The sequence below is a fragment of the Carassius gibelio genome, chromosome A25 (genome assembly GCF_023724105.1).
Source record: "Carassius gibelio isolate Cgi1373 ecotype wild population from Czech Republic chromosome A25, carGib1.2-hapl.c, whole genome shotgun sequence".
In the NCBI taxonomy this organism is placed as follows: Eukaryota; Metazoa; Chordata; class Actinopteri; order Cypriniformes; family Cyprinidae; genus Carassius; species Carassius gibelio.
In genome coordinates this window covers 7,343,541-7,368,786 of record NC_068395.1, presented here as the reverse complement: position 1 = coordinate 7,368,786, position 25,246 = coordinate 7,343,541, and the positions used below count along the sequence as shown (strand labels likewise).

Here is a 25,246-nt window from a genome sequence, read left to right as displayed (position 1 = left end):
TGTAGAAATGCTGCAGTTCACAATAGATGTAATACTTTGGTCCAATAAAATCAGCTGTCGCACCAAGCAAACCTAAAGGCAAAACATTCCAATTGGTAGCTGAGCGTTTCAAATGAGCAATAATATGACTAATATCGATAGATGAAACCAGATAAAATTTGTCAAAGGTGTTGACACTTGTTGAGTTTTCTGCCACCTTTCCATCAAAAACACGAAACCTGGACCTAATGTTTTTTTTATTTTATTTTTTCAGAGAAACTTCTCACAACACTCTGTAGATGGAGATATCGTAACAGCATTTGGATTAATAAACCTATTCACAGTTTGAAAAAAAAACTTTTGGTGAGTTTGAATGCTGTGATATCATATTTGAAAAATAGGCTGCTTTAACATTCTTAACAGCTTTCTGATTAGAGACTTGACTTTTTCTTTCTGCTGAAGAAAAAAAATTAATACAGGTTTGGAACGACCTGAGGCTGAGTAAATTATAACATGTTTTTGAAGACTATCAGAGGTTTGTTTTTAAAAAAATGTTTTACTTTTTGATAATTAAGATTATCATTATTAAGATCAATGTTAAAGTGAACACTTCCCATTATGAGCAAAAGTGAGTGGAGGAGGCACACGGATCGCTTCAGAAGAACCAAAGTCAGCAGGCCAAGAAGGGGCAGGAGCTAAGGAGCTATGGAGCAAGGTGGCTGAGCTGTCTCTGTGAGACAGTTTGAGCTATTTTTTAAAACTACATTTTGTATCGACATTTGAATGTTTAAGATGTTGTTGTGTGATGCAACTTGAAAAGTGTTTCATGTTAAAGCAGTTTTATGTGTTATTGTTAAATGCCAGTTTGCATTAGTTCAATGTGGAAAGTAATTTTAATACTTTTTAATTTTTTGCATTTGTGAAGAGTTTTGTCATTCTTTATTAGTAGTTGTGCAAACTGTACACTCTGACCTGCCTCTTTCACAAGGGTGTGGTTTCAGCAAAACATCTGCCTCTGTTATTCTATTCCCTATTTGTCCCAGCTTTGCTTTCCTTCGCAACTCCAATGGCATCTTACACAGTGGTCATTGTCCCTCTCAGGAACAGTCCTAACAGTCTGGATGCATTGCAGTTCTTCCTTTGGGTTAGTTTGTTTCCCTATTTGCAATGGCTTTTTTTGTTGTTGTTGCTATGTATTATTTTAAATGAAGTGATTCAAATATACTGTAACTGAAGTAACTTTAGTATTATTAAATGAACTAAACACATTCATAATTTTTAGAAAAGGAGACTTGCATGCATTCAGTCATGTAATGTATGTACTGCAGTTTTTTATGGTATATTAAGTTGGTAATCTGTAACTTTAAAACTGTAAATTTGAATCATTATTTTAAACCAACAATTCTCATATGCATAGATGTCAACTATCACAGTTCACCATGACATTCCTGCCCAGCTCTGAGGGGAATATTTAGAGTTCACAGCTAACACACATTGTGATCTATTTTTATTTGGTTTACTCTGCACAAAGCAATTGTGAAAATTTTTTGAAGCAACTATGGGAAAAAAAATAACAATGTCGAACTAATATTGTTGAAATTGTTTTTTTTTTTAATTGTTTTTTTTATTACATTTTAAAATGTTTGCAGGTGAAGAAGATGAAGGACTTGGAGAGGGAAAAGGACCTTTTGTGGATTGGATTGCAGGCTTTAGAGCAGGTGCGAGAGAAATTATGCTACAACCCAGAAGACCACATGGAAGTGCAAGACCAGTTCAAGAAAGGAGAGATGAGAAAAGTGAGATTTTTTTTTTTTTTTGTATCAACATGTTTATACTTTTTTGTGTTTAATATATTTTCTATTCATCAGGTGTTTCCAGACACCTCCACCCTACTGTTGGCTCAGATCCACAGAGTGAACAGGACCTTGAGGAATCTACTGTGTGACTCCAGGAATCCCACTGATCCTGCAATAGAAGGTCGTTCTTTTAAAAATGTGCACAAAATTCATGTAAAAGCATTTAGTTCTCTCTTCATTGTCATTTTATGTGCCAGAACTATTCAGTTCAATGTACTCAAAGCAGTTTATTTATTTTTTTAGGTACTGAAGGACATCAGCCCTCTCCTACCGATTCAGAAGAAAGTGCTAGTTTTTAATCAGCTATTTGTTTTGAATTTCTATACTGTATTTTCCTGTATTTTGTGCTTGCTGAATGTATTCTGAGTGGATTGAAATGATCATTTTAAGTGCAATATATGAAAATTGCTTACTTGATTGGATTTCCAAAACATGGCATACAACTCGCACACTGCTTTGTATGTTTTATTCAAGAATTCGGTGAAGTCGACTTGGCGAAACTTTCCATTTCCATTGTCCTTCCAGGAATTAATATACTAAAGGTTTATTAACTGCATTCTGCCATTTATTTTCTGATACTATTTTTGCAATGGTAACTTCATACATGCAAAGAAATTAGATCATGTGAGCATTTTTTTCTTTTTGTCAGTATACTGCATTTATATTTGACTATTTTTGTATTTATTAATGCATATTTAAATTGGCAGGTTTTTTTTCTGTGTGTGAAATTGATGAGCACAAAAAAAAGTAATGTAAAAGAGATTAAATTTGAAAGCTCATTCATTCAGCAGTTCTTAAATATCGAGTTAATGAGTTATCCAAGTCAACAGCGATTATCATGGAAAGAAACACATCACTGAGTGCATAACAGTGGCCATTCCTCCACACCTTAGCCTTTTTTGACATGTCACCTGTCATCGTGGTCCCAGAATTTCCTCTCATGGCCACCCAAGAGGTTAAAATGAAAGCTGTTCCTGCCACAGCCAGCCTAGAGATTCCTGTCTCAGCCTCTCCATTCCTCAGCTTATCATCTGCCAGACTGACATCAGTGGCCTTTTACAAGCCTTAGCATCTTCCAAAGCTAACCTTGGTAGTCTGGTGCCTTGGTTTGAGGCAGTATCATTACAGCATACTTTAACAATATAGTAATTGTGCAGTTGGTTCAGTAGTTTATATAAATATATTTCAATAGTTTAAATAATCAAAACTTTAAAAAATATTCTGCCATACACTTTAAAAGCATAGTTTATTTAAATTATATAACTACAGCATACAGTATTTATTTATATAACAATAAGGCATACAGTAGTTCACAGCATAGTTTAACATTGTACAATTGAAAATAATATCACTCAGAAATATGGCTTGATTAATGTTTTTATTTATTTTATATATTGTGTTTAATGTGCTGAATAAAATGTAAAATTGTTGAGTGAGAGGTTGTCACCGTTCATATAATGCTTTTTATTTAATTTAGCAATTTCATAGTTATATATATATATATATATATATATATATATATATATATATATGTGTGTGTGTGTGTGTGTGCTGTATGTATATATATATATATATATATATATATATATATATATATATATATATATATATATATATATATATATATATATATATATATATATATATATTATATAAATGTTTTTTGTGTAGTCTTCTTAAGTGGGCTTGGCCACCCAGTGGAACGTAAGAGACTCCAAAATACTCAATAGTAAATGTTCCATTCATAAATGCTATTTTATGTTCTTTTTATTAGATTTTTTTTTTCAGCTTGTCAAGCTTTAATATAATTTATTTAAAGGCTTTTCTGGCTGGCTTCCTGACTCGAGGCTTTTATTTTGAAGAGTAGTTGCATTGTGTCGGTCTTGGCGCTGAGTTCAAGCGTCGGCGTCGGTTACAGTGTACAGTGTACAGTGCGCAGATGAAAGCACGCGCGTTCAGACTCAGACTGACTGTAGGAGAATCATGTTGAGGAGAGCGAGCACGAGCAGTTTGGTGGGGTTTGATGAATTCGGTTTCGCTCTTAGCAAGAAAAGAGACAGGAAACTTCGACACAGATGTCACGAATACAGGTTGTTTACTAATACACTAATACTATGAGTGGTTTAGAATTCAGTTCGTTTTCATAACTCGAGATATAATTCTGAGTAACTTAGGTCAGTTCACATGAATGAACGCTTTAAGTTATGTTGTGATGTGCACTTGGCAAGTAACAAGCGGTGTTTTCCTCAGTTATCCTCAGCCTAATCCAGTTAAGGTGAAGGAACTGTGTGAATTCCTCAGTTACTGGAATGGATCCAGTTTTATCTGCAGAAATCAGGTGTGTGCATGTTTCTCTATATAGCTCTGTGTTGCATTTACTAATGGTTGAGCTCCATTCAGAATTGAGAATCCATTTAAATTAACAGAAATGTATATATTGACTGTAATATGTATATATTTATAATATGTATATACTATGTATTAATCACTTGTCTTTAGAGAAATACAAATACTAAATTCTTCATATAAGAATTAAGGATTTAACTCAGTTTCAACTCATCAAAAAGTCAGACAAATTTAAAATTATGAATTTTGCCCAACGCGTGCATTTAGTAATTTTTTTCAGTTTCCTTTTTCTCAATTTCAGATCGAGAGGTTTATTCGTATTGGTATTCCTCCAGCAATGCGTGGACAGGTTTGGAAATGCCTCCTAGATATCGACAGTATCAGAGCTGCCAGCTCTTTTGATTATGAGGTGCAATCCCGTCAATATACAGTTTTATTATTATGCAAACTTGGAATGTGGTGCTTTGAAAGACATTTGCCTTGTTTTTGACCCATTCTGATTGTTAACTTCAGGCATGCCAGGCCGAGATCCGTAAACCTCTGGTTGATCTTGGAGTCAGTGAGTACAGTATCGTTCATACTATAGATTCTCTAGTGGACACAGAGAATGAGATCAGCAGCGGACAGGCTTCAGATCTCCTCAGCGCTGACCTAACGCTCTTCAAACAGATCGCCCTCGACCTGCGTGAGTTGTGCATTTGGATGACCACTGAAATTAGGGCTGCTCGATTATGGTAAAAACCAGAATGACAATTATTTTGGGCAATATTGTAATCATGATTATTTAACATGATTATGAGTAGGCCACATGACTAAAACTTTATATGAATGATTTATTTAAGGAATATTAGACTGCTTTCACTTTAAGAGCCACACAGAACAGAGTGTGTTTTCAAGTGTAATTTATTCCTCTGATGGAAAGCTGAATTTTCAGCAGCCATTACTCCAGTCTTCAGTGTCACATAAAATCAGTGCCTCCATTATTATCAAATTTTGTTACTCAGTTATTAATAATGGGTTTTGTTATTATCAATATAAAAAAGCAGTTTCTGCTTATTACCATTATTTTCTTTTTTGGATTTTTGATGAAAAGTGCTATATTGATAGTATATGTATGTTATACATTTTGGCAAGTAATTTATAAAATGTTAATAATTAAAATGTAAATGAATGTTTTTTTTTCAGCTAAAAACTGTGGTCGACTGCCTCATTTTTGAAAGAATGGGAACTTCAGGAGGAAGTAATTTGGCACAGATGGCAGTGTTTTTGTTTGAACTTGGCGAATATTCTGAGCACCACATGGGGGCGCTGCATGAACACACGTCCCCTTAACTTAACGCATAAAAAAAATACATGCACCGTACATTAATGCATATAGCCAACACTTTCACCCAAGTGTTCCAAGGCACTGGGAATCTTAACTATATTTTTGTAGTTGCTGGCACCATGCTCTACCTTTTGAGCTACAAAAGCCTGAAATACTTCTATAGACTACTTTACGTTATTACTAACCTTATCATTTACCTTTTTGAATGTAATCTTTCTATATACTTTTTGTGAGTTTGAATAGTTCCATATTTGTCTATATAGGAAGGTCGTTTCCCACCCATTGCACTCTGATGGGGGACCGTCCGGAGGCTATTGAGGGCCAGGCCAAACTTTTTAGAGTTCTTACTGGATTTGCCCGATATAATCCCCAGATCGGATACGTACAAGGTAATGTACTGCCTGTACTTCCAGAATTGAGGTCACTGGCATTATTGAAATCTTCTTGAACTTTGCCCGTGTTCTTTTATTGGCCCTGTTAAACATTTTTCTGTTCAGTATATACTGAGGTTTTGTCTCAAGAGGGCAGTCAAGTGCCATCTTGCTGTTATTGCATGTCATGGTCATAATTTTATTCGAATTTTTTCTGTGGAGCTAATTTAGTTAGTTTGCCCTTGACATTCTGGCTATAATGAGCCTATGTGATGCCTCAGGGTTTGTTGTTCTGTTCAGGGATGTCCTATATAGCTGCTGTGCTCCTGATGATCCTGTCTGAGGAAGAGGCTTTCTGGGCTCTGGTTGCTCTGTTAGAAAAGCCCAAGTATCTCTCCGAGCTCTTTGATTCTACTCTGAAGAAGTAAGGCCTTCAGCTGTACATTAATTGCATTAATAAATGCTTATTTTACAAAGGTTTACAGAAGTTACACTCAAAACATCTGATGAAAGAGCTGTTGGAAGATATTGGAAATATAACACTTTAGTTTTTAAGTTTTTTTTTATAAAGATAACCTTTAATCTATTTTGATCTGTTTTCTATTGTTTTTGTTTTGTTTTTTCAGAATTCAGCATCAAGCTTTGATTTTTCACCAGCTCTTGAAGCACAGGAAACCTCTGCTATTCCAGCACTTGGTGAGAATTATGTTCTAAATTTCTTTCAATGAGCAAAATCTCACTCAATAAAAAATAAGTAAATAAATAAATGAATTAAAAATCACTCTAAAAAAGCAAATTAATATTATTACATATTATTTATTCATTTTTTTCTGTATATAAAATAGATGAAATTAAGCTCTGAAATTTGCCTCTGTAAAAAAAAGTATGTATGTATGAATGTATGTATGTATGTGTGTGTACACAGAGAGAGAGAGAGAGAGAGAGAGAGAGAGAGCTGGGTAGTAACCGTTTACATGTAATCTGGATTACTAAATCAGATTCCAAAAATCAAGTACTGACATTAAATATTTACTTGAAATAGGAGGAATAGTTCAATAATTTAACAACACATTCGCTTGTTTACAGTTTGATGATGCTTGATGGTCACAATGACATGAAACAAATATGTTTATATGTAAACAAATAAAACTCTATTTTTAGTGTTTGTTATTAAACAATTTATTAAACATTTATAAGATAATAATTTTTTTTTAACAACTCAGGAAACTAATTTAATGTAATGTTTAGTGCATTTTATGTTGATATAAAAAATATATCATATATATTTATTAATCTTTACTTTTTTTTTATATCAATATGATATTTTGAATGGTAAGTTTAAAACAAGTTAGTTAAAAAGTAACCTAAAACGGGTAACCTAGCTTACGTTACTAATTAGTTTTCTTAATGTGATCAGTAATGGACTACAGATATTTCAAATCAATTAAATGTCACATTATCAATTATATCAGTTAAATATCCTTGTTTTAATGACAGCAGCACTTGGTTGTCCTCTCACATTTAAAACAGGATCAGGATCCCAGCAAACCATCTCTTTTCTTAGCATTTCCTCTGAATCTGAGAGACCTATTAAACTAAGGAAGAGGTCTTAAACTCTTGCCTCAACTTTCATCAGGAAAATGTCTGAATATAAAAACAGGCACAAGCTGCATTAATCACAGAGGTTAAAAATGTCTTAGTCCCCTAGAGTTTATGTAGATTCGCTTGGGAAAGCCTCTCACATGTAACTCCCTCATAGGCTTGTCACTGTGTCTTATAGACCTTTTCCTGAGGGCTTTCAAATGAGCTCTGTTTTTTTTAATATATATATAGTAGTGGCTATCCGCCTCCTCAGAGCATTTGTGCAGCTTGGAGAACTCTTAAGGGATCTGCTTCCCATTGTGTGTTGACTATTAGACCACAGGAAAGGAGAATAGATTTGATCACCCTCATGATGTAAAAAACTCAAATGTTTTTTTTTGTAGTGTGAAACAAACAATGGAGAAGTTTATGTGCCAATCACTATTTTCCATTAAATTACAATGTGAGAGAGCTGCTTTTAAGTTTACATTTTTTTATTTATTTATGTTTGTTGGCTTGTGTGTGTGAAATATAACCTGTTCATACAAATGTGGCGTGAATGTCAGATGTTGACAGGTCTGTGTTGTTGTCTCTCTGCTGGTAGGAGACTCTTGGGGTGTCTTCTCTGCATTTCATCATGCAGTGGTTTCTCACTCTCTTCACCTCGCTGCCATGCTGGGACTCAGTATTGGCCATTTGGGATCTTATCATGCTGCATGGTATTACACCCCTTTATCCTGTTTGCTCTAGAATAATAACACCTCTAGTTTCAAGCTGCCATGTTTGTATATCAAAGGTGAAATGTGTCATTTCTGCACCTTAAGCGTCACTAAACAGAATAGAAAATGATTGTTTCCGAACAGGTTTCCTGAGCCTGATCTGATGAGTTCTTGACACTCTTTACAGGTTTACAGGCTGTATTCCGCACCGGTCTCACCATCATCCTGCTGCTCGAGTCTCGTATCATGAACATGAGTGAGGAGGCCACAGTACTTCCTCTTCTGCTGCGAGTGCCTGTGGATGTGTAAGTGCACTAAAGTACAAGATATATATTTTTTGCACTAAATCTATATTCATTTTTTTTATCTAATTAATTTTTAAAACCTAAGTATAATAAAAAATAAAAAAGACACATTATGATCTGCTTTTAAAACGTAAACGTAAACTTCAGACAGAAATCGGTGGGACTCATTTCATTCTCTGGATATGTTTATTTGATGATGTCACAGTAACCAAGGTGATATGCCCATGAGTACCGCTTACATTAATATAGACAGACAATATTGTTAAGCTGTTAAATTTTTTCTATGGCCGCCGTTTATTTAGTAGTGTGTATTGTCATGCCAATCCAAAGAATAATTTATTATGTTATCTGGAATCCTTTTATATGCGTGTGTGCAAATAAAACTCACCTTTCTGAATAGATCTTCGATTAACATTTAAAAGCGATATTTGTCGAGGCTTGGTGAAAACCATCCATGCCCATGTGAAGCCCATGCACTTTGTCGGCCACTTTACAGGATTATAAGGGCAAATGAAGCCATTTGCCAGTTTCAAAGGGGATATTTGGTATTGACATGCAGATGGCAGTCAGCACAAAGCTCCTACACATCGGGGAATGGGTTCATGTTGCTCGCCTGGCACGACGTCAGTGCCGACAAGGTCAAGCCTAAATGCTCCTCTCTGATTCAGAGTATCAGAGTTTTGCTAAGGCAGAGAACTGAGCCGTCTGAGAACGAAACTGTCGCCTCGCTTAGGAGGCCAAAGAGGGAAAGAAGAAAGAAGAAAGTGGTGAAAAGAGAAGTAGGTTTGTCTCAAAACTCCTGAAATCCCTGCAGAAAGGGTCTATGGTGGTTCAAACCAGTCTCTGGGTTCCCAGTCAAGCTGAGCTTTTAAGAAGGAACTCCTTTTGTTTTTGTGTGCTGTGATGACTGATTTTTAAAGCTCATGTTATGTAATCATTAAATCAGGGAAACTCGATTGACGTCACTGCTAGCTGGCCCTTTGGGATCCACGGCTGTGCATCACCCATCACCAGAGACTGCGAAAAATGTCAGTTCTTCATAAAAGGGACTGGGGTGACCTTGCCCTCTTTTACAATACTGGCCCCCTCCTCCCATTCAGTGCCGTTGATGTGTTGCCCACTGCAAAGTCTTGACAGATCGTCTGTGTGCCGCTTCTTCCCCGACAAGGCCACGTCAGGGCTTATGTAACTCACTGTGACATTAAACACAGCCAGACAAGGTTTACTTCTGCTAGGAGGGCTGCTTTTACAGGGATAGTGTTTGCTTGTAATAGCAAGGGAAACCATTTCTTGTTTGCTTTTTGATATAATTTTTTTGTGTAAATTGCATACATTTGTCTGATTTAGAAACGTTGTAGTAAAACAACCGTCATTTTTGGCTGGCGTAACCTTGGACAGAGGATTTCAAACTTTATGATGGTCCTCTTGTGAAGGACCATACATGTTATTTAAACACTTCTGATGGGCTGTTGATTCACATTATGATTTTTTTCCCCCCTAATAATGTAAATCAGTGTGGAAATGTAAAAAGTTATCGTCTTAGTTTGACTGTGTTGTATATTTGTGTCCAGCTCCCAGCATCGTGTCCTCATCCCAGCCCTCTGGAACACTGACGTTCAGGAATGGGAAATTAACTGCATGAACCGCCTAGTCTTGGAAGAGGCCATTGGTGGACAGGATGAAGGTAGACACATACCCACAATCCCACCATTAAACATCCTAGCATGCAGGCACAGCTTAGAACATTCAGTCGATTACAACAATGAATAAGCTTGTTCTCCAAGCAAAGCCCCATCCAAACATGTACTGACATTCCAGCCCCCCTTACATAAGACCTCTTTCTTTGTCCCCGTTGTTTGTTTAGTGTACATATGAGCCCACCTTCAGTACAGTATGCTGTCCCATGTGTCTCAGCAGTCTACTATGCTGAATGCAAGACTCAGAGTTCAGGACTAAGGGTCAAGTGTAATGGGCTGACAGAGACACTAGATAGGGACAGACTGGTGACTCAATCTCTTCGGTCATCAGCATCTGTTAGGGGACCAATAACAGGGATGCTTTTGACTGGATGAGCCCGTAAGTGCTGGCTTTTAGTGAACAAAATGTCAGCTGCATCTCATGTTAGACTCAGGGGAGGACGCCATGCCTGGGTGTACAAAGCGCACTCTTTAAGTGTGCTCTGGCTGGATGCTCTCTTTGAGTTCAGTAACAATAGGCTAAAGCTTACAGACCTTGTCTACTAATGCAGGTTTCAGTGTTTTCACACATTAATGGTTTATAAGTAATCAATTTAACTATATGCATAAAAAAGTAAAGTTGGTAAGATTTCCGTGTTTCATTGTTTTACCAAATATTAGAGTACTGTTTGGTCTATAAAACTAAAAAGACACTGTTTCAAATTTATTTAACAAAATAATATAATATAAAAATGTATTTTTTATGTATTTTATTTGTATTTAAATTAGTTAAGACAACAACAACTTTAACAAATAATTGTATGTTGTTGTTTTTTATTTGTCATTTTAATAAATTGTTTTTATTTAATAATAAATGTTTTATTATTAATATACTTCTTCTTATTAATATAATTATATAATTAACTTCTTAATATACTTTATATTATATTATTATTATACCCCATAACCCCCTTTAAACCTTTTGTTAATATCTTTTCACTTTTGCAATTTGGTTCTTGCAATATCAGATAACAATAACATTTCTATATATCAAATAAGTTAATTCTATATTAATGTACAGTGTCTCATTATTCTGCCCAGTACTTGAGTAATGTTAGGTCTATAAACATGAATAAAAATGATTTCTGCTCAGATTCATTAAACAGAAATAATGTAAATTCCGTAAAATATGCTTTTTTTAATAGTTTAATTTCTTTTTATTTACTTATTTAATGTCATTTTTTTATTTAATGAATAATTGTATTTTTTAATACATTATTATTGTTTACTTTTACGATTTGTTTTCTTATTTTGATTTATCTTTCACTTTTGCCGTTCGATTCTTGCAGTATCAGGTACTTTTACTTAAAATCAGGTACCGCTTACTTAAGTATTTTTCTCATATTATGCACAGTACATTTACCTTATCAGAATCAGAAAGAGCTTTATTGCCAAGTATGCTTGTGCATACAAGGAATTTGTTTTAATGACATAAGCTTCCAGTGAACAGAGACAACAACAACACAGACAAAAAAAAAAAGTTTTGCAAATAAATAAATTGTATAAATAGTGCTATAGATGATAATGGAATAGAACTGATTAAGATGCAGGGATGTACTAGGACAGAGGAGTAACAAATAAATATAAGGATATTGTACATTTTTATTGGATAAGTGGGGAACATACTTCTGATTTATTCAAGTTCCACTGGTGATTTATGGTAGCGTTATTGCAGGTTTGACAGAATCCCATTCGACGGGCACTTGTCTGTCTGGCGGCCGTGACTCATCGGCTTTTAATGAGAGAGAAATTCCCCGAAGGTGGCTATGCATGCTGGAGCTGTTTTTTTGGGGGCCCTGGTGTAATTGAAAGGCCCAGCAGTGATTTTTACAGTATGCATCTGTCATCCAAAGCTCTGCGAGTCATTGGGAGTCATCCGGGGTGCCGTCAGCCCTCTCGGTCCACCTTTTAACAAGGTAATGAGAACTGACTCATAGAGCCTTCCCTCACTGCACCTGAGCTTCCATGACAGGTCTATTTGGGAAACACCTGGATGTCAGGAAACCACAGAACGATCACAGCTGACTTACTGTTGACTGAAGAGTTTTTTAGTGGTCTATGTCTTTAAATAGATTGTATGTTTATTAGGTTTTTAGCACACCTGTCCATGACTTCATACCTGCCTGAAGGTATTTTGTCGTTTGCTTTAAGCAACAAGGAGCACAAGTTCATAATATTTGATATTTGTATTCTTATCAGCTTTTAATCAGACGTTTGAGGGTCAGTAAGATTTTTTTTTTTTTTCCCATCATTTGATCAAAAGTGACTTTTAGATTGTTTCAGTATATTTCTATTACCAATAAATGCTGTCCTTTTGGTGATTCATCAAAGAATCTTGAAAAAAGTATCACGTTTCCACAAAGATATGAAGCAACACAGCGGTTTTCAACATGGATAATAAGAAATGTTTCTTGAATAGCAAATCAGCACATTAGAATGATTCCTCAATGTTCAGTGATACTAAAGACTGGAGTAATGATGTTGGAAATTCATCTCTGTGTTATGGAATAGAATATAAATAAATAGATTAGAAATAGAATATGAATATTTGACTGAAAGTGTACAATCAGAATTGTGAAAATCACCCTGTAAAAGCTTTAAAATGGCTTTTACTCTTGTTTCAGCTAGTCAAGCAGCTATTCTCTACTGCAGGTCTCTCTCTCAGAGGAACTTACGTTTTGATCCCTGTTTGAAAGTCAAGCTTTATAGCTTACAAGAACAAATTAATTTGTCATGAATGTTGCAGCATAGACACCACTGATGATTGCTGTTTAGGCTCCCATGGGGGGGTGCGGTACAGAAAGGGGTTTGTTGCCCTGAGAGCAGGATTGTATTTTGCTTGTGAGTGTGTTGGCAGAATCCTGAGGTGTGCTGCTATCTCAGCGCTGTGGTGCATCGCTGTGATGTTTTTCCCTGCCGTCTGTGCTGCAGTGACTCAGCTGCTTTCTGCAGGTGCAATCAAACTCAAGATGTCAGATATTTACAGAAATTCAATTCAGTTTTACATGCATTCATATACACTTTTGTTTCACAGTTAGGCGCCAGTAAGATTTTTTGGAAATAAATTAATGCTTTTATTCAGTACACATTAAGTTGATCAAAAGTGACTAGTATTTTCACAAAATATTAAGCAGCAAAATCTGGATTTTAACATGGATAATAAATATTTCTTGATCAGCATATACAAATAATTTCTGAAGGATCATATGACACTGAAGACTGGAGTAATTCAGCTTAGCATCACAGGAATAAATTGCATATTAAAATACATTTTAATAGAAAACAGTTATTTAAAGTTGTAATATTTCAAAACATTAGTGTTTACTATATTTTCAATCATAAAATAATTTTCAAAAATACTAAAGATCTTTCTGAACCCGGATTTTTGAACGGCCAATATGGTACCGGTACCTATGGAACCGGTATGCACCAAACCGAACCAGAACGAAGATTTCGGTGCCTCTTAAATGCCTGAGCGATCGAATGAAATATTTGTCCTGGTTCTCCGAAATGTACACGAGGCATGGGCGTCGCTAGGCTTTTTTTAGAGGGGCTATAGCATTTATCTGCATAAACTGTACACACATATACGATCGCCTCAGTCAGTCCGCTTAAAATTCATAAAAAAACAGTGTCAGACCCGTTTCCTCCCCGTCTTTCAGCGCACTCTTCAACCCACAATCAGTTCAGTCTGTTTTCAGACTGCTTGTGCATTAAACAATCTCACTAGATTATTATTAAAATTAATGTCAAAATGAATGTTTAGAAATTTAAACCGATATTTCCTACTGACATACTAAAGCAAAAGATCCAAAATAACTGGCTTAAAACCCTTTTTTGAAGTGAAAATACTAATATGCCTAAGACTGTACTTTACAAAGACATTGTTGCTACTTTATAAAGAATGAGCATACAGTCATTCACAGAACTGATTAAAGACAGGGACAGACAGAACTAATTGTGATTGACAGAGAAACAGTAGAAACATTATGTGTGGTTTTGTATTAATGACCCAGATCGTGAAATATATAGTCTTAGAGTAAGGGAAGCTTGGGAAATGAGAGCATCCAAGGAGGATTTATTTTAAATCTTTTTTTAATGTTATCCTTCTTAGGCTTTTTAAAATTATTTATTTATTTTTATAGAAGTATCGATTCAGGCACCTGTACCATTTTAAAAGTATCGAAATTGCACCGGTATCGAATAAAACCCAATCGATACCCAACCCTACCAGTTAATCAACGTGTGACATCACCGGTAATACCGTTATCACTGTGGGGGCGGGGCATTACCGCTTTTCCTTGCTTTCCTTCACTTTTAAATTGCTTGTAAAAGTGGCGTGCACATTTTGCTTTCACTTTCAAATAGTGGCAATTCAGCGTAAAGCAGTTGTTAGTTTTTTGTTTGTTTGAATTTTCCCTCTTTTCCTCACTTATAAATAGCTTTAAAGCACCCTTTGCAAATTTTACTTTCCCTTTTGAATTAGTGGCAATTTAGTGTCAATTGCTTGAATACAACAACTAAATACAACGTCAAACTCACTTTAGCCTGTTTATAAAACATAGAACATTTTTTAACAAAACTAATAATAATAAACCATGCTATAGGGCATGCTATGCCTAATATTTAAATTTAAATAGGTATACAAAGCTGGAAATAGGCTAAGTATACATGTATAATATATAAACAAATAAATAAGAAACATAGAACGTTTATTAGCAAAATGAGTAAGAAAACTTGGAGGCTCAGCATACACCTTGATGGCAAACCAAATAAATAAATGAAACAAATGAAAAGTTGAAATAAAGTAAAAATCAGCAAACAATGTGGAACCAATTAAACAAACGTCCAAAATCACCTTAGATAAATGGCAAAAGTCAACAGGCTTTACAAGATCTAAAATATTTCCAAACAGGTGTTTTTGCATTTAATTTTGAAACTAAATCATCCGCCATTGTCTTGTCTATCTCATTACACTCTTCTTGTCGGTCAGCTTGACTCACTCTCCTCACTGGATGAATTAAATCTGATCTGTAATGTGACTGTGGTTCTGCATGCTGCATTGAGCAGCTGCGTTCAGTTTTTAATAGTAGGGTCTGTTCTTTTATTGAACTAATTGATTTTTATTACTATAAAAAAGTCAAAACAATGGTGGAGGTCAGTGCCGTGGTGGGCAAGTGGCGTGACCGGTGTTGTGGATTAACCCCGGTATCACCGTCAACATCGTCTATCGTGGCAAGCCTTTAAACAAGTCCGTAATTGTTGATTTAAATTTCAAAATTTTATTTATTTTTTGTTTATTTTGAGTTCCTTCAGTGAACGATTCATTCAGACTGGTTCAGTATTGTAACTTGAGAGTACATGAGTCTTTATGAAAGAAGCTTTGATTTGTATGCTGTTTTTTGATGAAGATCACGTTATTTCAAAAAACAACACAGGCGAGGAAGATGCAGAAATGAACATATGCATCTTATATGTATGCAGATGCATACGCTCATCTCTGCATCTTCCTCGTCTGTGTTTTTGATCAGGAGATTCTGTTCTCATTCAGTAGATGCGTAATAGCGTCCCCGAGCATATAACAGTGAAAACAATGTAAGCCGTAAAATCTTGTATTTGGTGGTGAACTGTTTACTCGTAAATGACAAGATAACTTGTCTTTAACGGTAAAAGAGTTAAAATAACACATTCTACAATATTGTATGTTTCACCATTTTGCAATACAGTTACTTTTATTTTATTTTAATAACAATAAATTCAGACTTGTGGAGCCTGGAACAGTTGCAGTGCCAAGTGTGCTCTGCAAAGAGTTTTTTTAAAATAATTTTGCAGTAGTTTTCATTCAAAAATCATTGCACACAGCTTGATTGTGAATCGATGAAAGCTCCAGATATTTATTATGCCAAATATTTTGCGGCGATTCTCTCAGATCGTGTCTTTGACAATTCACACTGCGTGATTGTCACTCGCATGAACGAGCACCTATTTGCCAATTTTGGGCATTTTTTTGTGATTTATCAAAACCTGTCGGTGAGTGAAAAATGGGGCTGAAATTGTGCAGTGTGAACGCTGCATAAGTGGGACCCCTGACAGGGACTCGGGCCTTTGGTATGGTACAGTGCTGAAGAAGGGTAACACGGCTATCAAAACCATTTATATTGCATCTTAGCTGTGAATCTGCCTCTCTGGTCACCTTGAGCAGGGCTCTGTGTCTGAGCAAACACAATAGTCAGCCATTTTGCCTCTAATCCTGTAAAACGAGCTGATTAAGTCAGCCGTTCATTGCGTTTGACTGTTCTGTCCTCGAGCATGTTCTGCTGAAGGCTAATATTTTCTGTAACCCGAGTGCTCCCGCTGGACCGGCTTAATCAAGTAATCGCCTAGCGCTTGTTCAGAAAATGTGAAACAGACAATGACCAGCACAAGCCGTTCCATTCTGGGCGGCACACGGTTGATGAGCGTGAAGAGATGGCTTCATTGCATTTAGTCAAAAGAGTGCAGCACAGCTTAGGACCCTGGCTTAACCAGGTCAGAAAGGTGAAATTCTTTCGAACTTCTTGAGTAGAGCCTTGTGTTGGCTATAAATCCACTAATGACTGAAGGCTTTCCTGGGTCGCCAGTATCAGGCCACCCATCATCCAGTGGGACCATTAAAGTTGAGTCCTGGATGTGATGAGTCTAAGCTCAGTGTCAGCAGGTCAGTTGCTTCCTACCACTTTTGCTTTATTGATGCTTTCAAATCTACTCATAACTGATCTACCACTTCACATGGATTAAAAAAACCCAACGGTCTGTGCATATAATTAGAAACGGTTTGCCTTAGTTCAAAGAACATGTTAACATTTATATAATCTTTCAATTAATATGTATGTTGAAAGATGTTATCATTCCTTAATTAATTTGAGTTTTAAAATGTTAACTTTATTTTAATTTTAACATGCTGCAAATGTAGTAAACTTGTGGCTGGAAGCAAACATTGGAAGTTTGGTGTATCATCACCCTCCTCCACAGCTGAATCCATGGGCTTCATCTCTTGAGTGCCTCCACGAAAGCCATGGTTAGTGACTCAAAATGAAAGAGCAGCATCAAGTGGTTCTTCTTTGACCCTGCGGTGATTGATATTCCTGAGGATGGATGACTATCTTTCAAAGATGATTCAGGCCTGATTGATGGCCGGAAAGGACAATGCAGTGGTGGGCCTCCCTCCATAATTCCTCCTTTGAACCCTTTCATGACCTTCTTACCTGGCGCTGGAAAGACTTGCTTTGAAAACCAAAAGTAATTTTGAAGTAAGCCATTTAAAGCTAATTAAAGACTGCATGCGGATGTGGCATAGGTGTATATATATATATATATATATATATATATATATATATATATATATATATATATATATATATATATATATATATATATATATATATATATATATATAATAAACATTTTAGTAATATAGTTTTTTTTTTTACATAAATATAGGCTTATTTTATTGGTAAATAATGAACCTTTTTATTATACATTTTGTTTATCTTAAAGGTGCTGTAGGGAACTTTTGTAAAAAAATTTTTTTTTACATATTTATTAAACCTGTCATTATGTCCTGACAGTAGAATATGAGACAGATAATCTGTGAAAAAATCAAGCTCCTCTGGCTCCTCCCAGTGGTCCTATTGCCATTTGCAGAAAGTCATGCGCTCCCGGTAAAAAATAACCAATCAGAGCTGCGGTCCGTAACTTTGTTTGTGTTCAAAATGTATATAATAAGCAAGTACACCATGAATCCATTATCCAAACCGTGTTTTTGGCTTGTCCTGAATCACTAGGGTGCACCTATAATAAGTATTTATATTCGGACTATTTTAGATTGCTTCGGGGGTACCGCGGCGGAGTAACCCAGTACCTTTGTGATTCTTCATAGACATAAACAGAGAGAACTAGTTCCAGCTACGATGTTCTTCCGCAAGACGCAAGCAGTTCTGTTTATTAACCGCTAGAGCGTCAAAAGTTCCCTACCGCAGCTTTAATATTATACATTTTAAATGTTTATTTATTTACGTATACATTGTGTGTCTTTTTATATAAAATAATGGATTATGTGGTTGTTGCTGTTGTTTTGGTAATATTATTTCATTAATTTTTACATAATGTTTACTCATTTTATTTGTAAATATATAAATACATTTAAATTATATACTTTATTTACAGTACATGTTATAAAATCTATATATACAAAATAATTTAATAAGAGTAATAGCATATGGTATTAAAAAGAATATATTTATATTATACTGTATACTATATTTACTAACTATATACTTTTAAACTTGTATATTATAGATATCCATATAGAGAGAGCGAGAGAGATAAAATGTGAATAGTGAACTAGAAATCGGAAATATTTCTTAATCATTGACGTTTCTTTCTAAGGTTGATTTTCTCCTTAACATTGGAATATAGCTCAAGATTTTTTCATCAGCGTGAAGATGTTTTACTATCTGCTAAACCTCCTCATGTCTACTTCAATCTTTTTAATATCCTCAAAGGACAGTCTGAGTTGCGTCAGCAGCACACATGGTGATATCTCTATCAGAAACAGATGGTTTACCAGTAAATATTTTCATGTGTCATTTTGCCATAATCAAATCTAATGCCATAAGTCAGTCAATTAGTATTTTAAAGGAATAATTCATGCCATTCAGCACTTTCCAAACCCGAAGGCTTTTATGTTCTCATTGGAATAATAATAATACAAATAAAAAATCTTTTAAAGAACCATTTCTGTCCAATGAAAGTTAAAGGCATCTAAAACAACACTTGATTGGATCTCAATGACGTTCATTGCATTTGTTTTTAAATGTTTACCTTTTCTGAACAAAATTAGAAATAACACCTGACCATCCAAAACAATCGAATTATCAGTTTAAAATCAGTGAGCTTGTTCCTTGTTGTGTCTCGAGTCCCCCGTCTCAGTTAATGACCTCCTGTAATCACATGACCCACAGCTGTACCATAAATCTCATCAAAGGGAAAGCAGGACATTATAGAAGTTTAATCACCAGTATGTTACCTTTACTTTGCAGAGGTGCAGGTCTTTTAATCTCAAATGTTTTAAGTGGTGGTCTCTTTACTTCAGTGTTTTTTTATTGTGATGGATTGTTTGGCTGCAAGTTCAAAAGTCAGCTCATTTCCTTTATATTGGCATGGATAACCTTTTGTGTTCCTTGGCTCCACCTCAGGACTTTGACTGTTGTCATTGTTGGGCTGTGTGTTATCTGTTTTCCTGCGGCACAATGTTTTGGCGTGTGCAGACTGCACACACAATGTTACACTAAATAACTTGAGGAAAGTGTTGCATTGAAAACTGATGAAGGTTTTGTCTGGATTTGCGTTGTTTGCTAGAGGGTATCCGGGAAATCGGTCAAAAAATGACTGGGCCTTCAGGTACAAGGTAACATAAATAAATGTAAAATAAACTTTTATTATAAAAAATTGATTCTGGTGCATGAGAACTTGGAGCCACCTCCCTCCATGTGTAATGGTAGTGAGTTATGGAAGTTTTAATGGAAAAATATGAGAACAGGAAGCTTGAAGTTGGATCTTTTGAAACTGATAAGACATCCTGCATGTGCACACCTCTTCCATGAGCTTGATTTAAGAATAATTATGGTCCCTTTGAAAATATATCACCTCCAGTGAACCCAGTAAACAAAACCATTAAGGAAAATCCCTACCAGATTTTCTGAATGTATTAATTATTTAAATATTTATTTTACCTTCTTTTATTTAATTAACATTCGTATTATGTTTCCACATACATCATTAAATATATTTTTATTTTGTTTTATTTTATTTTATATAAACATTTTTTGAACTTTTAGTGATTATATGTAGTGGGGTTCAAAAGAAAACTAAATTGATATTCGAAAATATTTTTATAATTGGAATTAGTTTAAAACCCCACTATACTATACTGTACTATACTATACTGTACTATACTATACTCTATTATTATACTATACTATACTCTATTATACTATACTATACTATATTATTATACTATACTATATTATTATACTATACTATACTACACTATATTATACTATACTGTACTTCATTATTATACTATACTATACTACACTATATTATACTACACTATACTATACTTTATTATTATACTATACTATACTACACTATTATACTATACTATACTATATTATTATACTATACTACACGATATTAAACTATACTAAACTATACTACACTATATTATACTATACTACACTATTATATTATAATATACTATATTATTATACTATACTATACTACACAATATTAAACTATACTATACTACACTATTATACTATACTATACTATTATACTATACTTTATACTATACTATACTACACTATATTATACTATACTATACTTTATCATACTATACTACACTGTTATACTATACTATACTATACTATACTTTATTACTATACTATACTACACTATATTAGTCTATACTATACTATACTTTATTATCATACTATACTATACTACACTATATTATACTATACTATACTATCCTATACTTTATTATTATACTATACTACACTATACTATACTATACTATATTATTATACTATGCTATACTACACTATATTAGACTATACTATACTATACTTTATTATTATACTATACTGTACTACACTATATTATACTATACTATACTATACTATACTTTATTATTATACTATACTATACTACACTATACTATACTATATTATTATACTATACTATACTACACTATATTAGACTATACTATACTATTTTTTATATATAATTTTATGTAGGCCATTTTCTTTTTGTACTTTATTCCAATTGATTCAGTCTTTATGAAACAGGGCCTTGTGTCCAGAAGGAAACTTCGGGTTTATTCTTGTTCTTGCAGAGTTCCTGTGCATAGACGCCATGGTCACCGGTTGCCAGGCCAATATTGCTCTTTGTGCGTCAGAGGAAGTGGCAGATCTCAGTTTCAGAGCTGAAATATGCTGCCACTGATGATCCATGCTGACCTGTTGCCCTGCGCTCAGCCAGACATGACATGCACAAGCAGATTGTGACGGTAGCGGATCTGATCTGGTGCTGCAGTAATGGGATTTGTTGCATAAGGCTCTTGAATTTAAGAGCTTCACTATATTTTATAAATTCACATTAAAAGACTTGTTTTCTGTAGATTTAATTGCTGTGTTGCTCACAGGGCTCTTTAATTGAGTTATTAGATTGTATTAATGAGTATTTATTTCGTTTCTGCAACATCGGCATCAACAAACAGAAACAACGGATGTATAATACAAAACATCGCAACATACACATTTCTGAAGACTTAATGTTATATTTTTAATATTATATGTGGTGTATACACTGCAAAAGTTCAGTAGGTTTTTAATTGCTTCTTAAGCTCAAGGCTGCATTTATTAAATAAAAAATAAATACAAAATTAATATTATGAAATATCACAATTTAAATTTGAACTGTCTTCTATTTAAATATACTTTTCTGATGTTGTCTGCATATAGTACACTGCGTTTAGAGTCTCTTCTCGTAATGAAACATTGTTCAGGAGCACACACATACACACACCAGATGTGTTTGTATTGTCACTAATGCCTTCGCTATCATGTTTACACAGCCTTTTTCTGAGTTTGATAGAGAGCGATGGCCTTCAGTGGTGATTACCCATGATTCTCTCAGAATAGCATGGCATTGCTGCATAAGGGTAAACCTTTATTTTGCATCTGTTATTGCATTCGGATCTTCCTCTTTGAAACCGATGCCAATGGGTCGAATGTAGTGATGTGGTCCATTAACTTTCATTCCATACCAAATTATACATGCAGGGTGAGCGCTGGTACCTTCAAGGGTTTTCTCATGAACATGCCAAAACTTGTTTTAATGAGATCCACTGTGAACTAAAGCTTTTAAACTGCTGCAGATTAAGATTGATTGTGAAATTACATCTTTCTTCAAAGCCCGGGATTAAGGTTCAATTGTAGTTGTGAAGTACTTCAAATGTATCTCTGACTCTTTGTATAGTAAAACATGCGACACAATCATTTACTGTTGCCGTAATTTGTCATTTTCAATGAGTTGGCATGTGTCTGCGGTATTTTTCGCTTTGCTTTTTTTGGGGCAGAGAAGCTTACATAAAAAATAAAGTGCTTTTTCCACAACACACACTAAATACTGTACACTGTGTATGTCTGTGCATGTGTTATATATGTTAATTTTTATTAATTTATTATTTTTTGTATATATTTTATTTATAGAATTCAATTTTTACATTTATTTATTGTTTTTATATAATTTATTAAAATTTGTAAATCTTATATTTTTAAAATGTGTTGGTTTTTATGTATTTTTTATATTGCATTTATAGCTTTTAAATTTATTCCCTTTTTTGTTTTTCTGTTTATTTTATTTGGCCCTACCAGGTGTTTATATATATATATATATATATATATATATATATATATATATATATATATATATATATATATATATATATATATATATATATATATATATATATTACCTATTAAAATGTCCATTTCACATCCATCTTTGCAGGGAAAGTGATTAAAGAAAGCACAAAAGACTGTACAAGTTCTCTCAGCCATGGACAACAAGATGAAAAACCTTCACAAGAAGTTGGCAGGAAAACTTCCAAGAAAGGTGAGGCGGTTCATAGAGATGATTAATGAGTAATTTAGGCAGGTTTGGACCTCCGTGCTCTTTCTCTGATGGGTCATTGCTGCAAGAGAAGGATATAGTGTCATAACAAAAGTGCTCCAGTACCTCAAGTTTGCACCCTGCTGTATCATCCATGAGATTATAGTGTTGCTTGGATCCAATCACGCGGCACGAGTTAATACTGTTGGTCCAGAAAGAAGAAATCAAGACAATAGGCTAAATCCATTGACACGTTGTACTTCAGGGTCACCGATTCATGCATTCAGTGTCAAGCGAATTACACTCGAGTTTTACAGAGCTGTACCGATTCAAAACCACCAAAACAGATGCTTTGAAATACAATACAGCTCACATTTCCTTGTTCTGTTGATGAGATTACAGGGGACAGAAAGAATCCCTAGTGGCATATGTGACTGGCATGGATATCTGTTCTCCAGCACACAGCCTGCATTAGCAAGAGCAGGCCGGCAGCACCTGTGTAAATGTGATAGTCTGATAACATTCAGCTTTGCGCTGTGGGCCTGTTTGTGGTGTGATGTTTGTTTGTACCTGGAAATATACTGCAGCTCACACAAGTTCAACCATTGGTACTGCTGACAGATTTACACTGGAAAGAGCCAAGTGTTTTAAAAATGGCTTTAAAATACCTTTTATCCCAGTTTAATCAGTTAAAGTTATGTGAATGCTTCAAGAACAGAACCAATCACATACTCTCCAGAAATTATAAAAATAAAGTAGTTATTTTTGCAGTTCCATGTGGTATTTTAATATTGACTAACCAATGAAATAAAGCCTTTTAGATAAATACATTTTTGATGTTCCTTTTGGTCCCACCATAAATCACATACTTCAACTTCTGTTTTCAAATATTTGTCTAAAATGTTTTATTTTTTTTACATTATGATATTTATTAAAATTATGTACACATTAAATAAGATGATAAATTTAAAAAACCAAGCGTAAAATAGAAAGAAAAAAAAGAATTACACACTAAAAACTTGCTATTGTTTCTATATATAAACAATGTATGTACCAGTGAATTAATATTCATTAATTTCTGTTTATGTATGTATATATGTGTTTATTTAATTATTGAATTTGTAAATTATATATCTGTTATTCTGTCACCAGATTCAAAAAAGCATGACATTTTTATGCTTATTATTTAATTTTATTTTAATTTGTGTGTATATATTTATTTTGATCGACACTGTGTATATTTTTTTGTGATCTGTGTTTCTTCAGCGGTTCCAGGCTCTAGCACTAAAAATGTTTTCACGCGGCTGCTGAAAGTTGCTCAGCATTACCTTTTGGAATCGGGGAAGTACAGTGCACCTGCCAAGAGGAGCCCTGCCCTCGGCCGCCTCTCCAAAACCAGAATCTCCACCTCCTTCACTCAGACACAGGTACATCTAACATTATCACCAATGTATGACCTGCATTCTTTGAAGCTGAAAATAACAATCAGATATCGAAATCAGGGAAAATATACATTTTACACATTTTTTTTTTTGCTGTGCTGTGTATGAGTCCTATATATATTTATTCTGAGAATGTATGTGACTCAGGGTCGAACCAGGAGGAGCAGTAGCAGGCGTTCCCAGAATTCCACTCTGGGTGGGGTCAAGAAGGAGCAGCTCCCTTCTCAAGATTCAGATGGAGCTGCTGATAAAGACAGGTATGTGAAAGAAATAAAGACAAAACACCAAACAATCTGGCCCCTTTTGTGTTTAAATAGGTTTAGTTAATTGGTACAACGTTTTAATTGACTACACCTGTGGCTCATTAAAAGAACTGTTAATATAATACACTCAAACCTTTAGAAGTATCCCATAAAGAAATAATTTCCAATGTATTAATAAAAAATGTAAAAGAAAATACATGAATCACTATTGAAACTGACAAATAAATAGAGATATTTTTTGAGATAGCATTTGAAATATTAGTTATTTTAATAATAAATAAATTAAATGCAATAAAAGCATTCAAGCGATAATAATAAAAAAATCATCATATCCATCAGCTTATGGAGTGTTTATGAGCGATTTAATGATGCAGCCAGCACATTCTTTGAAATACCTTCTTTTTTTCCACAGAAGAAATAAAGTCAAACAGGTTTGATACAAGATGAGGAAGTAAATGATGAATAAACAAATAAAATAATTTTCTCTTTAGTTAAATACAGGTTGGAGTCACTAATCAGGTATTTGTTTTTGTTTTTTGTTTTTTTCTTCATCACAGAGTGACATAATTTATGGCTTTGTACTAATGTTTTTATTGAGCTT

The 25,246-nt window shown here is 34.4% G+C and overlaps 2 protein-coding genes across 2 annotated transcripts in view; both read left to right on the top strand.

The window, feature by feature from the left end:
* The first annotated feature begins 266 nt into the window (after window positions 1–266).
* LOC127947433 (suppressor APC domain-containing protein 1-like) lies at window positions 267–3,238 on the top strand. Its single transcript, XM_052544546.1, has 5 exons — window positions 267–694; window positions 1,023–1,123; window positions 1,629–1,775; window positions 1,848–1,956; window positions 2,079–3,238. The coding sequence occupies exons 1-5, from the start codon at window positions 685–687 to the stop codon at window positions 2,132–2,134; spliced, it is 423 nt and encodes a 140-aa protein (XP_052400506.1). The 5' UTR covers window positions 267–684; the 3' UTR covers window positions 2,135–3,238.
* A 500-nt stretch (window positions 3,239–3,738) lies between these two features.
* Window positions 3,739–25,246, top strand: part of LOC127946685 (USP6 N-terminal-like protein) — a 29,922-nt gene continuing 8,414 nt past the window's right edge. Inside the window, exons 1-13 of the mRNA XM_052543398.1 lie at window positions 3,739–3,925; window positions 4,086–4,173; window positions 4,483–4,590; window positions 4,695–4,866; window positions 5,772–5,897; window positions 6,180–6,303; window positions 6,506–6,575; window positions 8,065–8,179; window positions 8,367–8,484; window positions 10,056–10,168; window positions 22,839–22,943; window positions 24,207–24,367; window positions 24,530–24,639. Coding sequence (XP_052399358.1) covers window positions 3,819–3,925; window positions 4,086–4,173; window positions 4,483–4,590; window positions 4,695–4,866; window positions 5,772–5,897; window positions 6,180–6,303; window positions 6,506–6,575; window positions 8,065–8,179; window positions 8,367–8,484; window positions 10,056–10,168; window positions 22,839–22,943; window positions 24,207–24,367; window positions 24,530–24,639 — 1,517 coding nt within the window. The 5' untranslated portion in view covers window positions 3,739–3,818. The remainder of the gene's footprint in view (window positions 3,926–4,085; window positions 4,174–4,482; window positions 4,591–4,694; window positions 4,867–5,771; window positions 5,898–6,179; window positions 6,304–6,505; window positions 6,576–8,064; window positions 8,180–8,366; window positions 8,485–10,055; window positions 10,169–22,838; window positions 22,944–24,206; window positions 24,368–24,529; window positions 24,640–25,246) is intronic.